Below are 16,951 nucleotides of genomic sequence, written 5' to 3' on the forward strand. Positions count from 1 at the left end.
TTTTGGCATTAAACGTGTTTTTAAACCATGGCATTAAACGTGTTTTTAAACCATGTTAATAAAAAAAAATTATTAAAAAAAAGACAAAAGGGGAAAATTAAAAAATTATTAAAAAAAAGACAAAAGGGGAAAAAAGGAAAACGATAATGTTAATAATTTTGTTTATTTTCTTAAAAATCCACAAATACAAACAAAATATACTCTCGTTCATCCATCGGGAATCAGAAATGTCATACAAATTGCATTCACAATTGTACCACAAGTAAAACTCTTATAAAAAAATTAAACGTAAGTTGGAATTAATTTTAAACAAGTAAATAAAAATGGCACGTTGTTTGAAAAAGTTGTCGCTTTGAAAAAGGTCCACGATGCAATACAATATTGATAGGTTGTTGAATTTGTTTGAAGACATGTGACGTATAAAATGATATAAATTAATGTTTAATAAAATGCGTGCTTTGAATAGAATTATAAATTAAAAGTGATTGAAAATGGCTAGCGGGTTACTGATTACACTTTTAAATTGAAGTAAAAAAATATTTGTAATTTTTTGAAATTATTTGTACTATTGAATAAGACAAGATTGACAGTAGCTCAATATTCGTGATACTTGTATTTATTTGTAATGTTAAAAACAAAATGAGGGATGAAAGTTTCGTAATTTCCACACTTTTACAATACAGTTTCATAAAATACAAATATAAAAAACTTATATTATATTGATACAAAATTACTGTAAAATTAGCTAAATTTATTACAGTATATATTTATTGTAAAGTTGAAGACGATATGAGATAAACAGAGTTACAAACTGATTTGAGATTTTAATATTACAGATCACTTTTTTTTAAATGAGAAAAAAACAGTAAAAACGTTCAAATAAAAAAGTGTTTCCGTTTTTATTGTAATAATAACTCATAAAATAAAAATAAACGGTAAACGAATATAAAAGATTTACAAATAAAAAGTGATTGTGATCTCTTTGTAATGATTACTCTTTTAAAATAAGACCGAAACAGTCAAAGTAAAAAGTAAAATAAATAATAAAAAATAAAAAGATAAACTTTAGTCAATATCAGAATTTAAAATATCCATAACTAAAAAATCTGACGTGCTACGTATTTTTTGCTTTCGTTTTTGAATTCAGCTATGCAAAGTGCATAAAGATCATGTATTTTCGTGCAAGTTACAAAATAAAAGTTGTAAATTGTCGGCCAGTGTAATTAAATGTACATACTAAATCACGCAATTATTCAATATATCAATTGAGTACTCCGCATTTTTTTAAAGGTACAATTATTTCGGATCGTTCGATCGTATTCGAATGAATATTTAATCGAACTTAACTCGATTAAAAATCGAATGATTCCAGTAGAGGTGTGCCCCACCATCAAAATGGCTAAAATAGTGTATTATACAGACAGAAACGTGACACTTCATATGTGATGGAGACTGTAATAACCTTATTACGTTTATAATATATTCTATGTTATAACTATATTAAAATGCATTTTCAAAGGTGGCTTTCTAGATAAAATATAAATAGCAAGTAATAGAATTAAGGCTCTAATATTATACGTATTTCTATAACATTTCAATAAATAAATCTTTGGGTTACAGATCTTATCAAATATTTAAAAAAAATATATATCGCTCACTCCTTTCAAGAACGTCATAAATCGAAAATCGTCAATTTTCAGTTGTGCGTGTTTTCGGAATGCCCAGAAAATGTACTATATCCCAGCAAAAGCGGCATATTTTTAACTTAATATTTACCCGCTGCAGGGCAGAAAGTGTTGTTTTTGCATTTTGAAGAAAATGTTTTGATTAGTTATTTTTTTAAAAATACTAAATATTTTTCAAATGGAGAAAAAACCTTCAGATTTTATCTAAAAAGATCTGTTGCACAGTAAAAAGTTCAAAAAGTGGCTTGATATTTATTTTTAATACATTGTATTATATTTTTAAACTTTAAAAACGTTCTCCTGAAAAATCAAGTATTTGATTTATGACGTTCTTGAAAGGAGTGCGCGATATGTATAGGACAAAGACGTGTACATATATTTTTATATAAAAAGGTATTTTCAATTTTTAAAAAAATATTATCTATTAACGGAAAATATGTTATTCATGTAAATATAAAAAAAAGTTTATAAAAGATTTCTTACAATTTTAAGTAACTTACGAAAAAAAACGTAATCAATTGTCAAATTTAATAAAATGTTGACAGTTGAATTTTATAGTCACAAAATATTGATATTTGTCTTAATTCACATCATATTAATCTGTGAATATAGTTTACCATTAATACATATCATTTTAAATTAAATAAATGCGATATTTTTGGTTATTTCAATTAAAAAATGTTATAGGTTTTATCAAAATGATAGAAAAACTGGAGATATGATTTAATAAATTGAATTAATAATAAAGTGAATGCATTTATAATAGAAAATTATTATCGTACGATATTTACTGACGACATTATTAATATTATATCATATAAAAATAAAAACTATTTTCTGATCTATCGCAAAATATAAATACAAACATAAGCCAGACTCATCTGCTGCAAGGTCAATCGTGATTAGCATAATGTCTTCAGAGAAAAAGACATTCGAACTGAAAGCTGTATGTATCGTATGGTACTGCATTTCAACCACACCGTGCCCCAAGTGCTCCAGCAACGAGAATCAAGAATTGAACGTACAAATAAAGAAGTAACGGATTGTAAAACGAGACTAAACATGGCAATATGTGGGCTCTCCGACACTTTGTTCTCATCACAGCACGAGTGTAGTAAAATGTCACTGAAAATCACTTTCTTAGACGGGGAGAAGTCAAATTAACGCGAACATAATTAAACTTTGGTTTTCGAAAGAAATTCAGCTTCCCGTCGGCGCCTACGTCGAGCAGGATCTGTAGCCGTCGGACTTCTTGGTGATCTCGGCGAGGTAGAAGGCCACCTGGCCGTTGAGGTCGTCGATGTGGCTCTCGAGGTTGGCGAGCGCCACGGCGTGGCTGTTGTACAGGTCCTCCATGGAGTGCAGCTGCTTGAGCTGCAGCTGCGTGTCGGCCGCCAGCTGCGTGGCGCGCTGCAGCAGCGCCTGCGCGCGCTGCCGCGAGTTGGCCGACTGGTCGGCGCGCTCGGCCAGCGAGCTGTTGGCCTGCTGGTACTTGAGCCGCAGCTCCTGGGCCTGCTCCTGCGCCTCCTCGGCCTTCATCACCACGTCTCCCGCCTCGTCCTTCACCTGCTGGGCGTCGTTCTCTATCTTCAGAATATTCTTTTGCAGGTTTCCCAGCCTCAAACGCAAACTCTCCACCTCGTCCGTGGTGTCGTTGGCCTTCGCCTGCGCTTCGTCCGTTTTGCTGGCTATCGGGGTGAGGTCTTTCTTGGCCGCTTCTATATCGTCGTTAGCCTTTTCGATAGCGTCTTTCGCCAGTTTTTGAGCTTCGGCAGCTTCGTCCAAAGCCTGGATAACATTTTCCGCGATTTTCAATGTATTGAGAGCGCTCTCCTTAGTATTGTTAGCTCTCATTTTAAGTTCTTTCGCGTGATTTAAGTCCACGCGCGTATCCTCGATAATACTTTCGATGTTGGTCAGTTGAGAAACGGTGTCGTTAATTTCCTTGGCCAGTTCGGTTATTTGTTCCGGTTTAAGCTCGATAGTCATGGCTAAAATTTGGTTCGCTAACGTGCGCACATCTGTCGGAGCGGTAGTATTAGATAAAAATTGTTCTAGATTTGCCGTCAGATCGCTACTCTCCTTAGCTATATTATCGGTGAAATTTCTCGCCGCAAAAGCGGCATCGTGGGATTTCTTAGAAGCCGCACGAGCGGCCGCCATATCTTGTTTCGCCAAAGAAATTCCCCGCAATAGATCGTCGGCTAGTAGTTCGTGCTCGCGTATTCTGATTTCGGTTTTATTTGCAAAATCTAAAGCCTGGTCCGCTTTCGTGAGAGCTCCCCTTTCGCACGAGAGTCCTCCGCATTTCCCGCAACCGGCACCGCCGCATAAATCGCACGTGTCATCCGCGTGGCCGCACATTTTGTCGTTCAGCTCGGGAATCTCCGATTCTAATTCTTTTAGCTCTCCTTGAAGTTCGACGAGATTTTTGTCATTCTCTTTCTGGGTGTGATTAAACGAAACGTATTGCGTTTCTACCCTCCGCTCCGTCGCTTTTAGCTGTCGTTCGGTATCTCTGAGAATGATTTGAGCGCTGTCGGCTTCGTCGGCTGCATCGATAGCCCTCTGTTTTGCATCTCGTGTCAAATTCAACGCTCCTTCTAAGTTCGCTTCTTGCAACTTGGTGGCGTTAATATCTAATTGGAGAGATTCTTCCTTCAGTTTCGCGCTGTTTTCTCGCAAATCGTCCAGAGAAACTTTAGCCAAGTTGATGCTCGTTGTTGCATTTGCCAATTCGGCATTAACGCGTGAAACACTATCATTAGAGAGTCTCAACATTTCCTTCAATTCATCAACCTTATCGTCGAAACTCACTATGTCCTTTTCACCCACCAAAGTGCTGTGGACTAGATTATTGATGATCTTTAGTTTATCCTCCATTTCGTCGAAGTCGCGAGTGTAGGCACCTGTTGCGCCTACTGTCTTTATTTTACTCGCGTTGTTGATGGCATTGTTGGTGTCAATAAGAAGACCAGATATGATTCGATCCCAATTATCGAAGCACTCACCGCACGGAGAGCAAGTGGGAGACTCCCCTAGAAAGCCACGAGCGCACACGTCGCATTTGTACCCACCTATTCCGGGTAAGCAGACGCAAGCCCCGGTATCCCGTTGGCATTGTTGCGAAGAAGAGCCTAGCTGGTCACACTGGCACGGGAAACATTCTCTATTCGGATTGCCCCAATAGTTCGTACGACACTGATCACATTGACGACCACCGAAACCTGGTTTACACGTACATTGACCGTCGAACTTGTGGCATTGATTCGATGTAGAGCCCACTGGGTCACAATCACAAGGATCACAGCCTTCGCCACTCGCTATTTTCCAATGGAACTCTAAACACTCGTCACACCGTATGCCGAGTACATTCTTGTAGCATGGACACTGTCCCGTCACGCGGTCGCAACTGCTCGATGAATTGGTGCCCAGAATTTCACAATCACATTTTTCGCAAGTTTGCAGCAACGCATCGCCGTAATAGTTCGCCTCGCAGTGTTCACAATTATCTCCGGCCGTATTGTGCAAGCATTGTAGACATTTTCCAGTATGAGGATCGCAATTTCCCGGTCTAGTTATGTCGGTGTTTTCGTTGCAGTCGCAAGCTTGACACGAACCGCCCGGCTCCTCCGGATGCCCGAAGTAATTGTCGCCGCAAACGTCACAACGGGATCCGGCATAGCCCTGTTCGCACTCGCAGACGACGTCTTTCGTTATATCGTCCAAGGCGCAACTCTTAGCGAACGAGTGTGTCGATTCTTTAGTACCCGGACACGGGCAGGCTCTGCAGGGAATGTCGTATCCCAAGCGCGGGTCTCCGTAGTACCCTTCGGCACATATATCGCACCTTTTACCTTCCGTGAAATCTCTACACGAAGTGCAAGCGCCGGTCTTGGGATCGCAGACGTCCGCGTGTCCGTGGCACACGCACTGCTCGCACGACGGGAAGTTCCAGTAGCCCGGTTGGCACTCGTCGCACTGGCGGCCGTAGGTGTTGGGTCTGCATTTGCACTGGCCGGTGGAAACGTCACAGAAGTTATCTAGAGCTCCGATATTGTTACAATCGCACGATTTGCAGCCCTCGGGACCGAAACCGTAAGTTCCAGGGGCACACCGGTTACATCTCTGCCCGACTATATTTTTCTTACAAGGACATTTCCCGCCATATTCATCGCATTTATAACTAGTCGATCCGGTAGCGTCACAATGGCACGACAGTCCGCCGTTAAATACGTAGAAGCCGATACTCGAGTGGTATTTCTTGCAGATGTCTGGCAAGTCTCTTTTATGTATGTCGTAATAGTACGCGTCTTCACACCGCGCGCGACTATATTCCAGACGATTAGCTTCGGCTGTCGGAGATGTGGAATTGAAGAAAGGCAACGTCAGTACTTTAGGGACCAGGACGATGGAGTCGATCAGTACCGATGCTCTCGTATTCGCCACATTCGGATCTTGACTTATAAACCCTATTATAACGGAGTACTGTTTTCCAGCTTCGAGACACACCGACGGCTCGACAATGGCACTGCGGCTTTTATCTGATAGAACGACATATTTCACGTCATCTTGGGGCACTGAATTGGCGCAAGGCGAACTCGGGTCTACAGTGTCGGGTCTGATGACCGTCACTGTAACCATTTGCCAATCACCGGGGATTTCTGGCTCATATCGTACAATCAAGTCGTATTCCATGCTGGTTGATATTCCGTCCACGATAAATTCCAAATGATCGTTTTCAAATACTTTCATAAATCCAGCCCCTGTCCAGGTTTCTTCGCGACCATCTCGGAACGGTTCTCTGACACTAATTTGGCAGTTGTTGCTTATCGCGTTGTCGTCATCTCCCGTGTTGCAGATGGAAGCCTCGGCTTCGTAAACGAGATTATCTAACGCTCCCGAAAAGAAGTGTTGCGCGGGTTGGTCGCACCTTCTCCCTTGAACATTCGGTCGGCATTGGCACATTCCGGTTTTCACGTCGCAGTCGTTGTTGAAGGCGCCACCCATATCGCAATCGCACGGGCTGCATCCTTCGTCTATCTCGGAAAGTCCATAATATTCCGGAAGACACTGATCACAATCGTGGCCGATCACGTACCTTTTGCAAGTGCAGTCGCCGGTGTAAACATCGCAACCGCGGTTATCCACAGTGCCGTGCAAACTGCAGGTACATTCTTGACATCCATCGGGATTACTTTCGTCGAAGTTCCAGAAACCGTTTTTGCAGGTGTCACATCTCCTACCTTCGATATTCTTTTTGCAATGACATCGTCCGGCTTCTTGGTTAGTAGCGACGTCAGTGACGGGATCGCAAAGCGCGTCGTCTAACGACCCCCTAGGATCACAATCGCACGGTTTGCAAATATCGGGGTTTTGATTATCAAGATTCGGGTCTTGATAAAAGAAGGGTTTGCATTGTTCGCAATTTGTACCCATTGTGTTGTGTTGGCAGTCGTCGCAAACACCGCCGCTCACTTTGGCGGTAGAATCGTAAACGGCCGCGTCGAAATGGCACGACGTCGCGTGATTGTTGCACGTGCAGCGTTTGCACGCGTTCGTAGTCTTGCCTATGGCCGGTCTCCACGGCAAATCGTTGAAGAAATCTTCGCAAAGTTCGCAGTTGAGGCCTTTGGTATTGTGAGTGCATTCGCACCTACCGTGAACCATGTCAGTTTTAGACTCCACTCCGGGAAGGGGGAGACATCTCGAAGCGTGGCCGTAGCAAGAACAAGAACCGCGCACGGTCATATCCGTAATGGCGTAATAATACTTTTCTTGAATTTCAGCACGATTGTCCAGCAAGTCATCGCCGAGAGTGTGGAGTTTGGTGAAATTAATTCTTAAATTTGTCATTTTCAGTAGATTTTGAACTTCCTGCGAATAAGGATTATCGACGACGATATTTGGCGGTAGCACTCTGAAGATAATTTCTCCGTCAAAGGACGGGGCAACACTGGAATATCTCGATTCGCACACCACGTCGGTCAGGCTGCGGGGCGACTGCTTGGGGACACCGGGGAAGGCTTCGTCGCAGTTGTGGGCGAAGTATCTGTAGACCCTCCACGTCTTTCCGAAGTCGAAGGACCTCTCGACCAGCATGGCGGCGGGCCGGAACGTCTTGAAGACGATGATCAGATGGGTGAAGTGGAACTCGGCCTCCAGGTCCAGTTGGATGGTGACGTTTTCGATGCCGTTCCTCGACTGCCACCAGGATCTCTGCCTGGTGCCGGGGTGGTATCTGTAGATGATATTGGAGATCCTGTGGTTGAGGCCGGGCTGGTTGGTCGTCTCCGGGCGGGAGTTGCACCAGAAGCACTTCTTCCTGTCCTCCAGGTGGGACACGATGCAGTAGCGCTCCTGGTCGCGCAGGCCGCAGGTGGAGGACGCCACCAGCTTGGACTCGCGGCCGATGAGCAGGTTGCCCGTGGCCGGGTAGCAGGAGCTCTTCTCGCAGGGGTGCAGCCGCTTAGGGACGAAGCCCTTGACGGCGGGGTTCCTCGCGCGGTCCCGCCCGTACTGCTGCGCCGCGCCCAGCGCCAGCGCCAGGAGCAGCAGGCTCGCCGCGCTCCGCCACATGTTCCACTGCGCGACCGCTCTCTGCGCGCATCAACACGAGCGCTCTCGATACGGACACCGCTCTACGCCGGACGGACTCTAGCTCCAGCGCGACACACTGCTGGCTGGCTTCACTCGCGCCGCGTACTGAAGCCCACTCCCTGCCCCCGGCCCCCGCCCCCCTCCCCCCTTCCCCGCGCCGAGAACCTCTCGTGTATCTCCATCTCACAGAGTCGAATCGGAAATTTCCTTTTTTTTAATTATTTTTTTTTTACCACGAAAATGTAATACACTGAAGAAATAATACAAATCTATGAAACACATTTTCGTTTTAAAATAAAGCTAACATATGTATTAAAAATTAACCGAATTTGAAAAAAACTTTATTAATTTCCCTTACATAAATTTACAAAATGATAGATCCATTTACATAAAAATATCGGATTTTACGAAAATTATTCATCTTCCTTTTCTACTCCAAAGCAAATGCAAAATGTATCGCAATAAATGAATGCAGTCTTAAACAAAGTGAATTTTCTAATTCTCTAACTTGTGACAATATTTTTGGAACTCTTCTGTCCTGACATACCTGAACTGTGTATGTCAGGACAGAAGATTGTGGGGTTCCATCTTCTCTGCCTATCCCTGCGGTGAAACGGCGTGATGGTAGTAGTAGTGATTATACGTATGATGAAATAAATATAAAAAATACATTTTTCATTAATTTTCTCGGCAGTCACTTTGTGGTAAAATTATCCATTTTTAATTAATGTTTTACTTAGTAAATACCACTATTAAGTTTTTATTTCTTTTTTTAATCTCAACATAGATGAAAAAGAATATGGAAGAAATTTGGGCATTATATGAAATAACTCCTTTAATTGGAGATAATCCAGATTCGTGAACAAGTATTTGGACACACTCAATAGTTGTTAAATTTTACTTAGTTAATACCACTTTTTCTTAAAATCTACTGTGACACGTGTTTCGATGCATTCCGAATAATTTTCAAACACGTGTCACAGTAGATTTTAAGAAATAGTGGTATTTACTAAGTATAACATTAATTAAAAATTTAAAAATGAACAAATAATTAAAAATGAATAAAATATTGCTTGTGGCTCCGAAGAAATGATCGCGAGATCACGACCCGACTCGAGGTGTAAACGTACACAAAATATAATGTTTTTTATAAAATTTATATTCGAAGGACTAACTTTGTGATTTTCCATTTTATAATTAAAATGTGACTTTGTTTACAATCACTATAAATATTTTATTATAACTTAATTATAATGTCCAACGGTTTCGAAGCTAACCGCTTCTTTATCAAGTTAATCAGTCTTGATAAAGAAGCGGTTAGCTTCGAAACCGGTAGACATTATAATTAAGTTATAATAAAATATTTATAGTGATTTTTAAGTTACATTTGAATAATATAAAGTTTTTTTTTCGACGCAAAAAGAATGGCAAAAATGTTGGGCGTTTCTCGGCCCGATTTGTCCCGGAGCTTTCGAGAGCCGAGGAGAGGCGCCTTCCCCCCGCGGCTCCGCGCCCCCCGCGCCCCGCCAGCCGCAGGAGCCGGCCCTTGAGCTTCCGAGAAGAGAAAATAAACACAACTCCGGCGGCTCCGGTCATCCGCCGAGCCGCCAGCCAGCGCGGAGAGCCGAGAGGTGACCAAATTGCATTTGGGATTAGTGCAACCATACCGATATAGCAAGTGGATATACTGTGAAACCACTATCCTGTGGTTTTAGAAGGGACCCATTGAAATAAACTATGGGAATACAAAAAGAAAAAAATGATATTTAAATAAAATTGTAAATAAAAACACTCGTTTTTTTACCACTAAAGAGAAATTATATTCATTTTTAACGACTAGTTTCGGAAGCTACAAATGCTTCCAGCTACGGGTTTGAATACCTATGGCTTTTGAAGGGACCCATTGAAATAAACTATGGGAATACAAAAAGAAAAAATAAACACATTGATATTTAATAAAATTGTAAATAAAAACAGTCGTTTTTTTACCACTTGAGTATTACATTAATTTTTAACGACTAGTTTCGGAAGCTACAAATGCTTCCATCTACGGGTTTGAATATACCCATGAATAAAAATAAAAATAAAATAAATTCAACATACTTTAAGTGTGTCTAAATACTTGTTCACAAATCTGGGTTATCTTCAATTGGGACTTATTTTATATTATCTCAATAAAGATGAAAAAGAATATGGAATTTCATTAATTGATTCGGCAGTCATTTTGTGGTAAAATCTACCCATTTTTAATTAATGTTTTACTTAGTAAATACCACTATTTCTAAAAATCTACTGTGATACGTGTTTCGATGTGTCACAGTAGATTTTAAGAAATAGTGGTATTTACTAAGTAAAACATGAATTAAAAAAATAATATGGAAGTCTGGGCATTTACGGGACTTACGACCGCCATGGGCTGGTTTAAGTGATCACTTTACACACGTGTAACATTCACCAATTCTACCCATTATTGACAACCACACTACTCAAATTCTCGGAAGTTCAATATGTATGAACCAATTTAGAAACCTTATTCTGAAACGTGTGTAAAGTGACAACTTAAACCAGCCTATGACGGTTGTCAGCCCCGTAAATGCCCAGACTTCCATATTCTTCTTCATCTTTGATGAGATGTCAAAAAATAATATGTAAAATCTATCCATTTTTAATTAATGTATTTCTACGTTAATAGTAAATACTACGTTTTTCTTAAAATCTACTGTGACACGTGTTTCGATGCATTCCGCATCATTTTCAAACACCGTATGTGAAGCTTATTCTAAATTTTAGATATGGGTCATTGGGACGTTGAATGTTGAAGAGGGGGTAGTAGCTGTTTCTTATTTTAATTTATTTATTTAATTTTAATTTATTAATTAAATTAAATTAATTTATTTAATTAATTGTAGTGTATTGTATTTAATATTGTCCGCCTCCGTAGTGTAATGGTCAACACGCTCGGCTACCGTTCTGGAGGTCTTTGGTTCGATTCCTAGGGGGGGGTAAAATAAATATAAGTGATTTTTTCACTGTCATATTTATTCAATATCACCCTGGACTGGTTCCTGAAGCGGAGGCCTGATCACCTTTCCTTCATGTGTAAAACGATCAAGATAACACTGCGTTTATATGACGCAGTGCCCTGTGCACCATTGGGGTGCGGATAAAGGTTTTTATTTTTATTTTATTAATTGAAGTACGTTTTCGGGATTCTTCCAAGCAACCAAAAACAGACTAGTGATATTGTTAAAAACGTCTAATACCATATACTTATAGCTGTTTTTATTTTTTTTAAATTTTATTTATTTCATAGATACATACATTTTTTTACTATATGTATTACGGATCTTTAGGCATGGCCTGTGTTGAGCTGAAATACTTATATATTAATACATTTTTTAAAAGTATTATTTGTTTTTTTTTTTAATTATTTGATAATTAACATCAAATTTACAGTATAAAAGTTTTACAATAAAATAATTACACCTGGATTTAAATTAAATCACTTTCTACCTTGTCCCTTCCAACGAGAAGCAACCATCGACGGACACCGTTCTTAAAGACATGATCACTATTGGAATTCTTAATGGTTACGGGCAGCAAATTAAATCAATCAGAGGGTAGATAGTGCTTGAACATTAAAAAAAAACATAAATTACAAATTGATGATAATAAGGAAATCAAAGGAAAAAGGGAGTTTAGGGAAGGAGGTAGAGGGAAAAACTAAGGGACGATGTTTGATGGACAGTTAGGATTCTAATGATAGATAGTAATGTCACAGACGTTTCTTAAAAGTTATTAGAGAAAGTGAATTTTTTACAAGGAGAGTTAATTCATTCCATAGTCTGGCCGCTTGGACAAATTGATAATAATAAGGATGGCAAAAAAAGGGAGTTTAGGGAAGGAGGTAGAGGGAAAAACTACGGAACGATGTTTGATGGACAGTTAGGATTCTAATGATAGATAGTAATGTCTCAGACGTTTCTTAAAAGTTATTAGAGAAGGTGCATTTTTTACAAGGAGAGTTAATTCATTCCATAGTCTGGCCGCTTGGACAAATTGATAATAATAAGGAAGGCAAAGGAAAAAGGGAGTTTAGGGAAGGAGGTAGAGGGAAAAACTAAGGGACGATGTTTGATGGACAGTTAGGATTCTAATGATAGATAGTAATGTCACAGACGTTTCTTAAATGTGGGGGAGAGAGGTGCGAGAAGGTGCATTTTTAACAAGGAGAGGTAATTCATTCCATTGTCTGGCCGCTTGGACAAATTGATAATAATAAGGAAGGCAAAGGAAAAAGGGAGTTTAGGGAAGGAGGTAGAGGGAAAAACTACGGAACGATGTTTGATGGACAGTTAGGATTCTAATGATAGATAGTAATGTCTCAGACGTTTCTTAAAAGTTATTAGAGAAGGTGCATTTTTTACAAGGAGAGTTAATTCATTCCATAGTCTGGCCGCTTGGACAAATTGATAATAATAAGGAAGGCAAAGGAAAAAGGGAGTTTAGGGAAGGAGGTAGAGGGAAAAACTAAGGGACGATGTTTGATGGACAGTTAGGATTCTAATGATAGATAGTAATGTCACAGACGTTTCTTAAAAGTTATTAGAGCTGTATTTTTTTACAAGAAGAGGTAATTTACAACATTTTGAGTGTGTCCAAATACTTGTTCACAAAATCTGGATTATCTTTAATTACAGGAGTTATTTTCATATTATTTTTTGACATCTCATCAAAGATGAAGAAGAATATGGAAGTCTGGGCATTTACGGGGCTTACGACCGTCATAGGCTGGTTTAAGTGATCACTTTAATAATAAAAATGAAAATGGTATTTTCTGGCGTTTCTCATGTGTGTGATTATAATCCAGGATTCGGATCTCACATACTAATATAAGAGTTTCTGCTTAATAAAAAGCTTCTTTACATCTCACCGATAGATGTCTCTAGTGAAGTTCTAGTGATTCATAAACAAGGTTTCTAAATTGGTTCATATATATATATATAGAACTTCCAAGAATTTGAGTAGTGTGGTTGTCAATAATGGGTAGAATTGGTGAATGTTACACGTGTGTAAAGTGATCACTTAAACCAGCCTATGACGGTCGTAAGCCCCGTAAATGCCTAGACTTCCATATTCTTCTTCATCTTTGATGAGATGTCAAAAAATAATAAGGGGTAATTTATTCCATAGTCTGGCCGCTTGGACAGAGAAGACATTAGTCTGAGAGAACGCATTTCGACTGCATCCAGGCTACTTTTAATCCTTCTTTATATTTATTATTATATGTTATATTTATTTAAAATATACATAAGTCATACGTACTCGTACGTGTGTACAAATTTTGATAACGACAATATTAAATGAGGGCAAAAACGATATTTTTGATAACCTATTATTTTTACCACAATCGTCGAAATTGACGAATTTGGAGTAATGGAGTAATTTTATATTTATCTAGAGCAGATATTTATTTTATTTGATTTATTTCATATTTCTGACGTTATTGAAGAACAGAGATAAACACCAGCTGCTCGTATAACGCTAAAAAATACAATGATACGATTCAAGTGTAAAAACCTATAATTTTTTTTTTGGCTAGAGATATATTTAAAAAAAGAAAGATAAAATACTACTACTACTACTACTATCATCACGCCGTTTCCCGCAAGGATGGAACGCCACACTCTTCTGTCCTGACATACACTCATCGCCTCCTTCACATGCATACATCTAGTCATATCGCTCACTCCTTTCAAGAACGTCATAAATCAAAAATCGTCAATTATCAGTTGTGCATGTTTTCGGAATGCCCAAAAAATGTACTATATCCCAGCAAAAGCGGCATATTTTCAACTTAATATTTACCCGCTACAGGGCAGAAAGTGTTGTTTTTGCATTTTAAAGAAAAGGTATAGTTTAATTTTTTTTAATATACTAAATATTTTTCAAATGGAGAAAAAACCTTCTGATTTTACCTAAAAAGATTTGTTGCACAGTAAAAAGTTCAACAAGTGGCTTGATATTTTTTTTCAATACATTGTATTTTATTTTTAAACTTTAAAAACGTTCTGCTGAAAAATCAAGTTTTTTGATTTATGACGTTCTTGAAAGGAGTGAGCGATATATGATAAAATAGTTATATAATTTAAACCAGTTAAAGTGCAATTCATTTATTTTTATACATTTTTATGTATAAAAAATAAAATTTTATGTCCGTGTTCGACTCCGTGGGGGGGTGAAATAAATATACGTGACTTTTTCACTCTAATACTTATTCAATATTATCCTGCACTGGTATCTCAAGCGGAGGGCTGATCACATTTCCTTCGTGTATTAAAGATCAAGATAACACTGCGTTTATATAATTCAGTGCCCTATGCGCCATTGGAGTGCGGATGAGGAATGAATATTGTACATAATATTATAATAATTAAACTGTTATATGTATTTTTTTTTTGACATCTCATCCAAGATGAAGAAGAATATGGAAGTCTGGGGATTTACGGGGCTTACGGCCATCATAGGATGGTTTAAGTGATCACTACTTTACACACGTGTAACATACTCATATTGTTGGAAATAATATAAAAAATAACTGTTATAATTGGAGAAAATCCAGATTTGTGAACAAGTATTTGGACACACTCAAAATGCTGTAATTAAACGGTTAAATTTATAGACATTTATGTAAATTATTGTTACATTACGAAGTTAATGCCGATGCCATTCGTGATTAGGACATTGTTTTCTCTCGAACACATTATCAAGTTGTCGCTTCCTGTGACAATATTCCGTGATTAGTTAATACGTATTCCCAGATCTACACATACAAACACATCCATATTGCACACCCACAAGCGAGGGAGATAATACATATATCTAAAACAATTAATTTGATCAAGTCCTTAGTATTTTTCGAATGTGGGTATACGGTTTACGCCAATTGAGGCCGGATTACATAAGTGATAGGTAAGTTACATAAGTAAACATAGTACATAAGTAAGCCCATATCATGTGTAAACTTAAAAGTAAAATCATACTCCTCTAATGTGTAAAGGCAACTAGCCGTAACTCGAGATGCGTCTGTTTGGCGTTACCTAACGTCCAATGTGCGGCAAAATGATGTATGGTAGGTGATCAAATGGTGAAATAAGGACAGAATGCAAGGCTGAGATAAGCGTTATCGATCAAATTAAAAAAAATCATACTGAAATGATTTGGACACGTGGAACGGATGAATGAAGAATGAATAGTAAAACAAAATTATGAGACGAATGTTGTTGGTAATAGAATCAAAGAAAGACCGAGGAAAACGTTGAATGATCAAGCTTTTCAAATACTTGGGTGTGGTCAGGTCAGGAGTCGGAACCATAGGTGGATATGTATATTTGATTCACGAATGTGGAACGGGCGAAGATTGTTCGCAAAGACAGCTCGGTGCGGCGTCCCATTCTCTCTGCCTACCCCTGCGTTGAAGCGGGTGATGGTTAGTTTTCGTTGAGTTTAGAAATGGACCAATATTGCCACGTAGGCGTGCGATAAGGGGTCCATCTTTGCCCCCCTTATCCGAGCCGCAAGGCGGTCGGCGTGACCCCGCTTTAGTCGCTAGCCCATTCACTTCCAAGTACAGTAAAACATAGATATGGCAGACCTCTATGTATCGAACTTCCGATAAAGCGGACAAAAAATCTGGTCAAATTTAAAAAAAAAGAAAAACGTTCTGTATATCGAGGGGGGTGGTCAAATAAATACAAGTGATTTTTCACTATGATATTTATTAAATATTAAGTTTTTCTTTTTTTTGAATTACCTAACGTCCAAGTGACTCTGAAATCTAGCTACGGCTTAACAAACACCGTTTATCATGTCCCTACTCAGGCTTCAACTTTATAAGTTTCATAGCCTATGCCTACTTGTGAGTGGATTTACTCTTTATGTTTAAAGTTACTATAATTTCATGTAATTCAAGAGTGAAAATTCTAGGCAAAAACACGGACTGGTTGGTACCTGGAGAGGAGGGCTGATCACCTTTCCTTCATGTGTTAAAGATTAAGATAATACTGCTTTTATATGATGCAGTGCTCTATGCACCAAAGGGTGCGGATAAGGGTTTGAATTAGAACATGTATTCGACGAATCAGCATATCGTAGTCGTACAGGAGAAAGCGACCAACTACCGAAACGTAAAATGTTCAGGAGGGCCATTTAAGTCACTATTGCTTGGCAGGAAAATAAATACCAATGCAGTTAGTCATTTTTAAGTTGTCAATATATTATACTTCCAAGTTTTAAATCCTTTGGGAGTTTTTCAGGGCAATATTAAGCTAGTAAGATATCAAATAGTCAATGATCACGTTATTGTAAAACAATGCACTTGGTCACATTCTCCTGTATGACTACGATATGTGGAGGTCACCACCGAAAAATTACATTTCCGATATTGCACAAAAATTCATTTAAATGCAAATCTGTTCTGTTTGCTGTATTTTATCGAAATCTTAATTAAAGTTGCGACAAAACGTGACCAATCAATCCTGTGTTAAACCAATTTGAAATCATTAAATCGTACCAAAACGTAACAATTTTACAAGCTAGAATTCCTGATTACTTTAAATCATTTATAATGGAAATGTAACGTTTTGTTGAGGACCTCCACATATATT

The 16,951-nt window shown here is 38.7% G+C and overlaps 2 protein-coding genes across 2 annotated transcripts in view; both read right to left on the reverse strand.

Annotated features, from left to right (window-relative positions):
• btv (dynein cytoplasmic heavy chain beethoven) overlaps positions 1–16,951 on the reverse strand; it is a 114,999-nt gene that overhangs the window by 68,274 nt on the left and 29,774 nt on the right. The gene's annotated exons all lie outside the window — the stretch shown is intronic.
• Positions 153–8,399, reverse strand: LanB1 (laminin subunit beta-1). The gene has a single exon (XM_088277682.1). It carries the CDS (start codon positions 8,262–8,264, stop codon positions 2,904–2,906), a length of 5,361 nt encoding a protein of 1,786 aa, XP_088133808.1. The 5' UTR covers positions 8,265–8,399; the 3' UTR covers positions 153–2,903.

Source organism: Brachycentrus maculatus, unplaced genomic scaffold (assembly GCF_059751285.1).
Source record: "Brachycentrus maculatus isolate JH-2025_06_01 unplaced genomic scaffold, ASM5975128v1 h1tg000049l, whole genome shotgun sequence".
In the NCBI taxonomy this organism is placed as follows: Eukaryota; Metazoa; Arthropoda; class Insecta; order Trichoptera; family Brachycentridae; genus Brachycentrus; species Brachycentrus maculatus.

Excerpts from the sequence above, each read along its gene's own strand:
- LanB1 (XM_088277682.1), bottom strand. The coding sequence starts at position 8,264 with ATGTGGCGGAGCGCGGCGAGCCTGCTGCTCCTGGCGCTGGCGCTGGGC.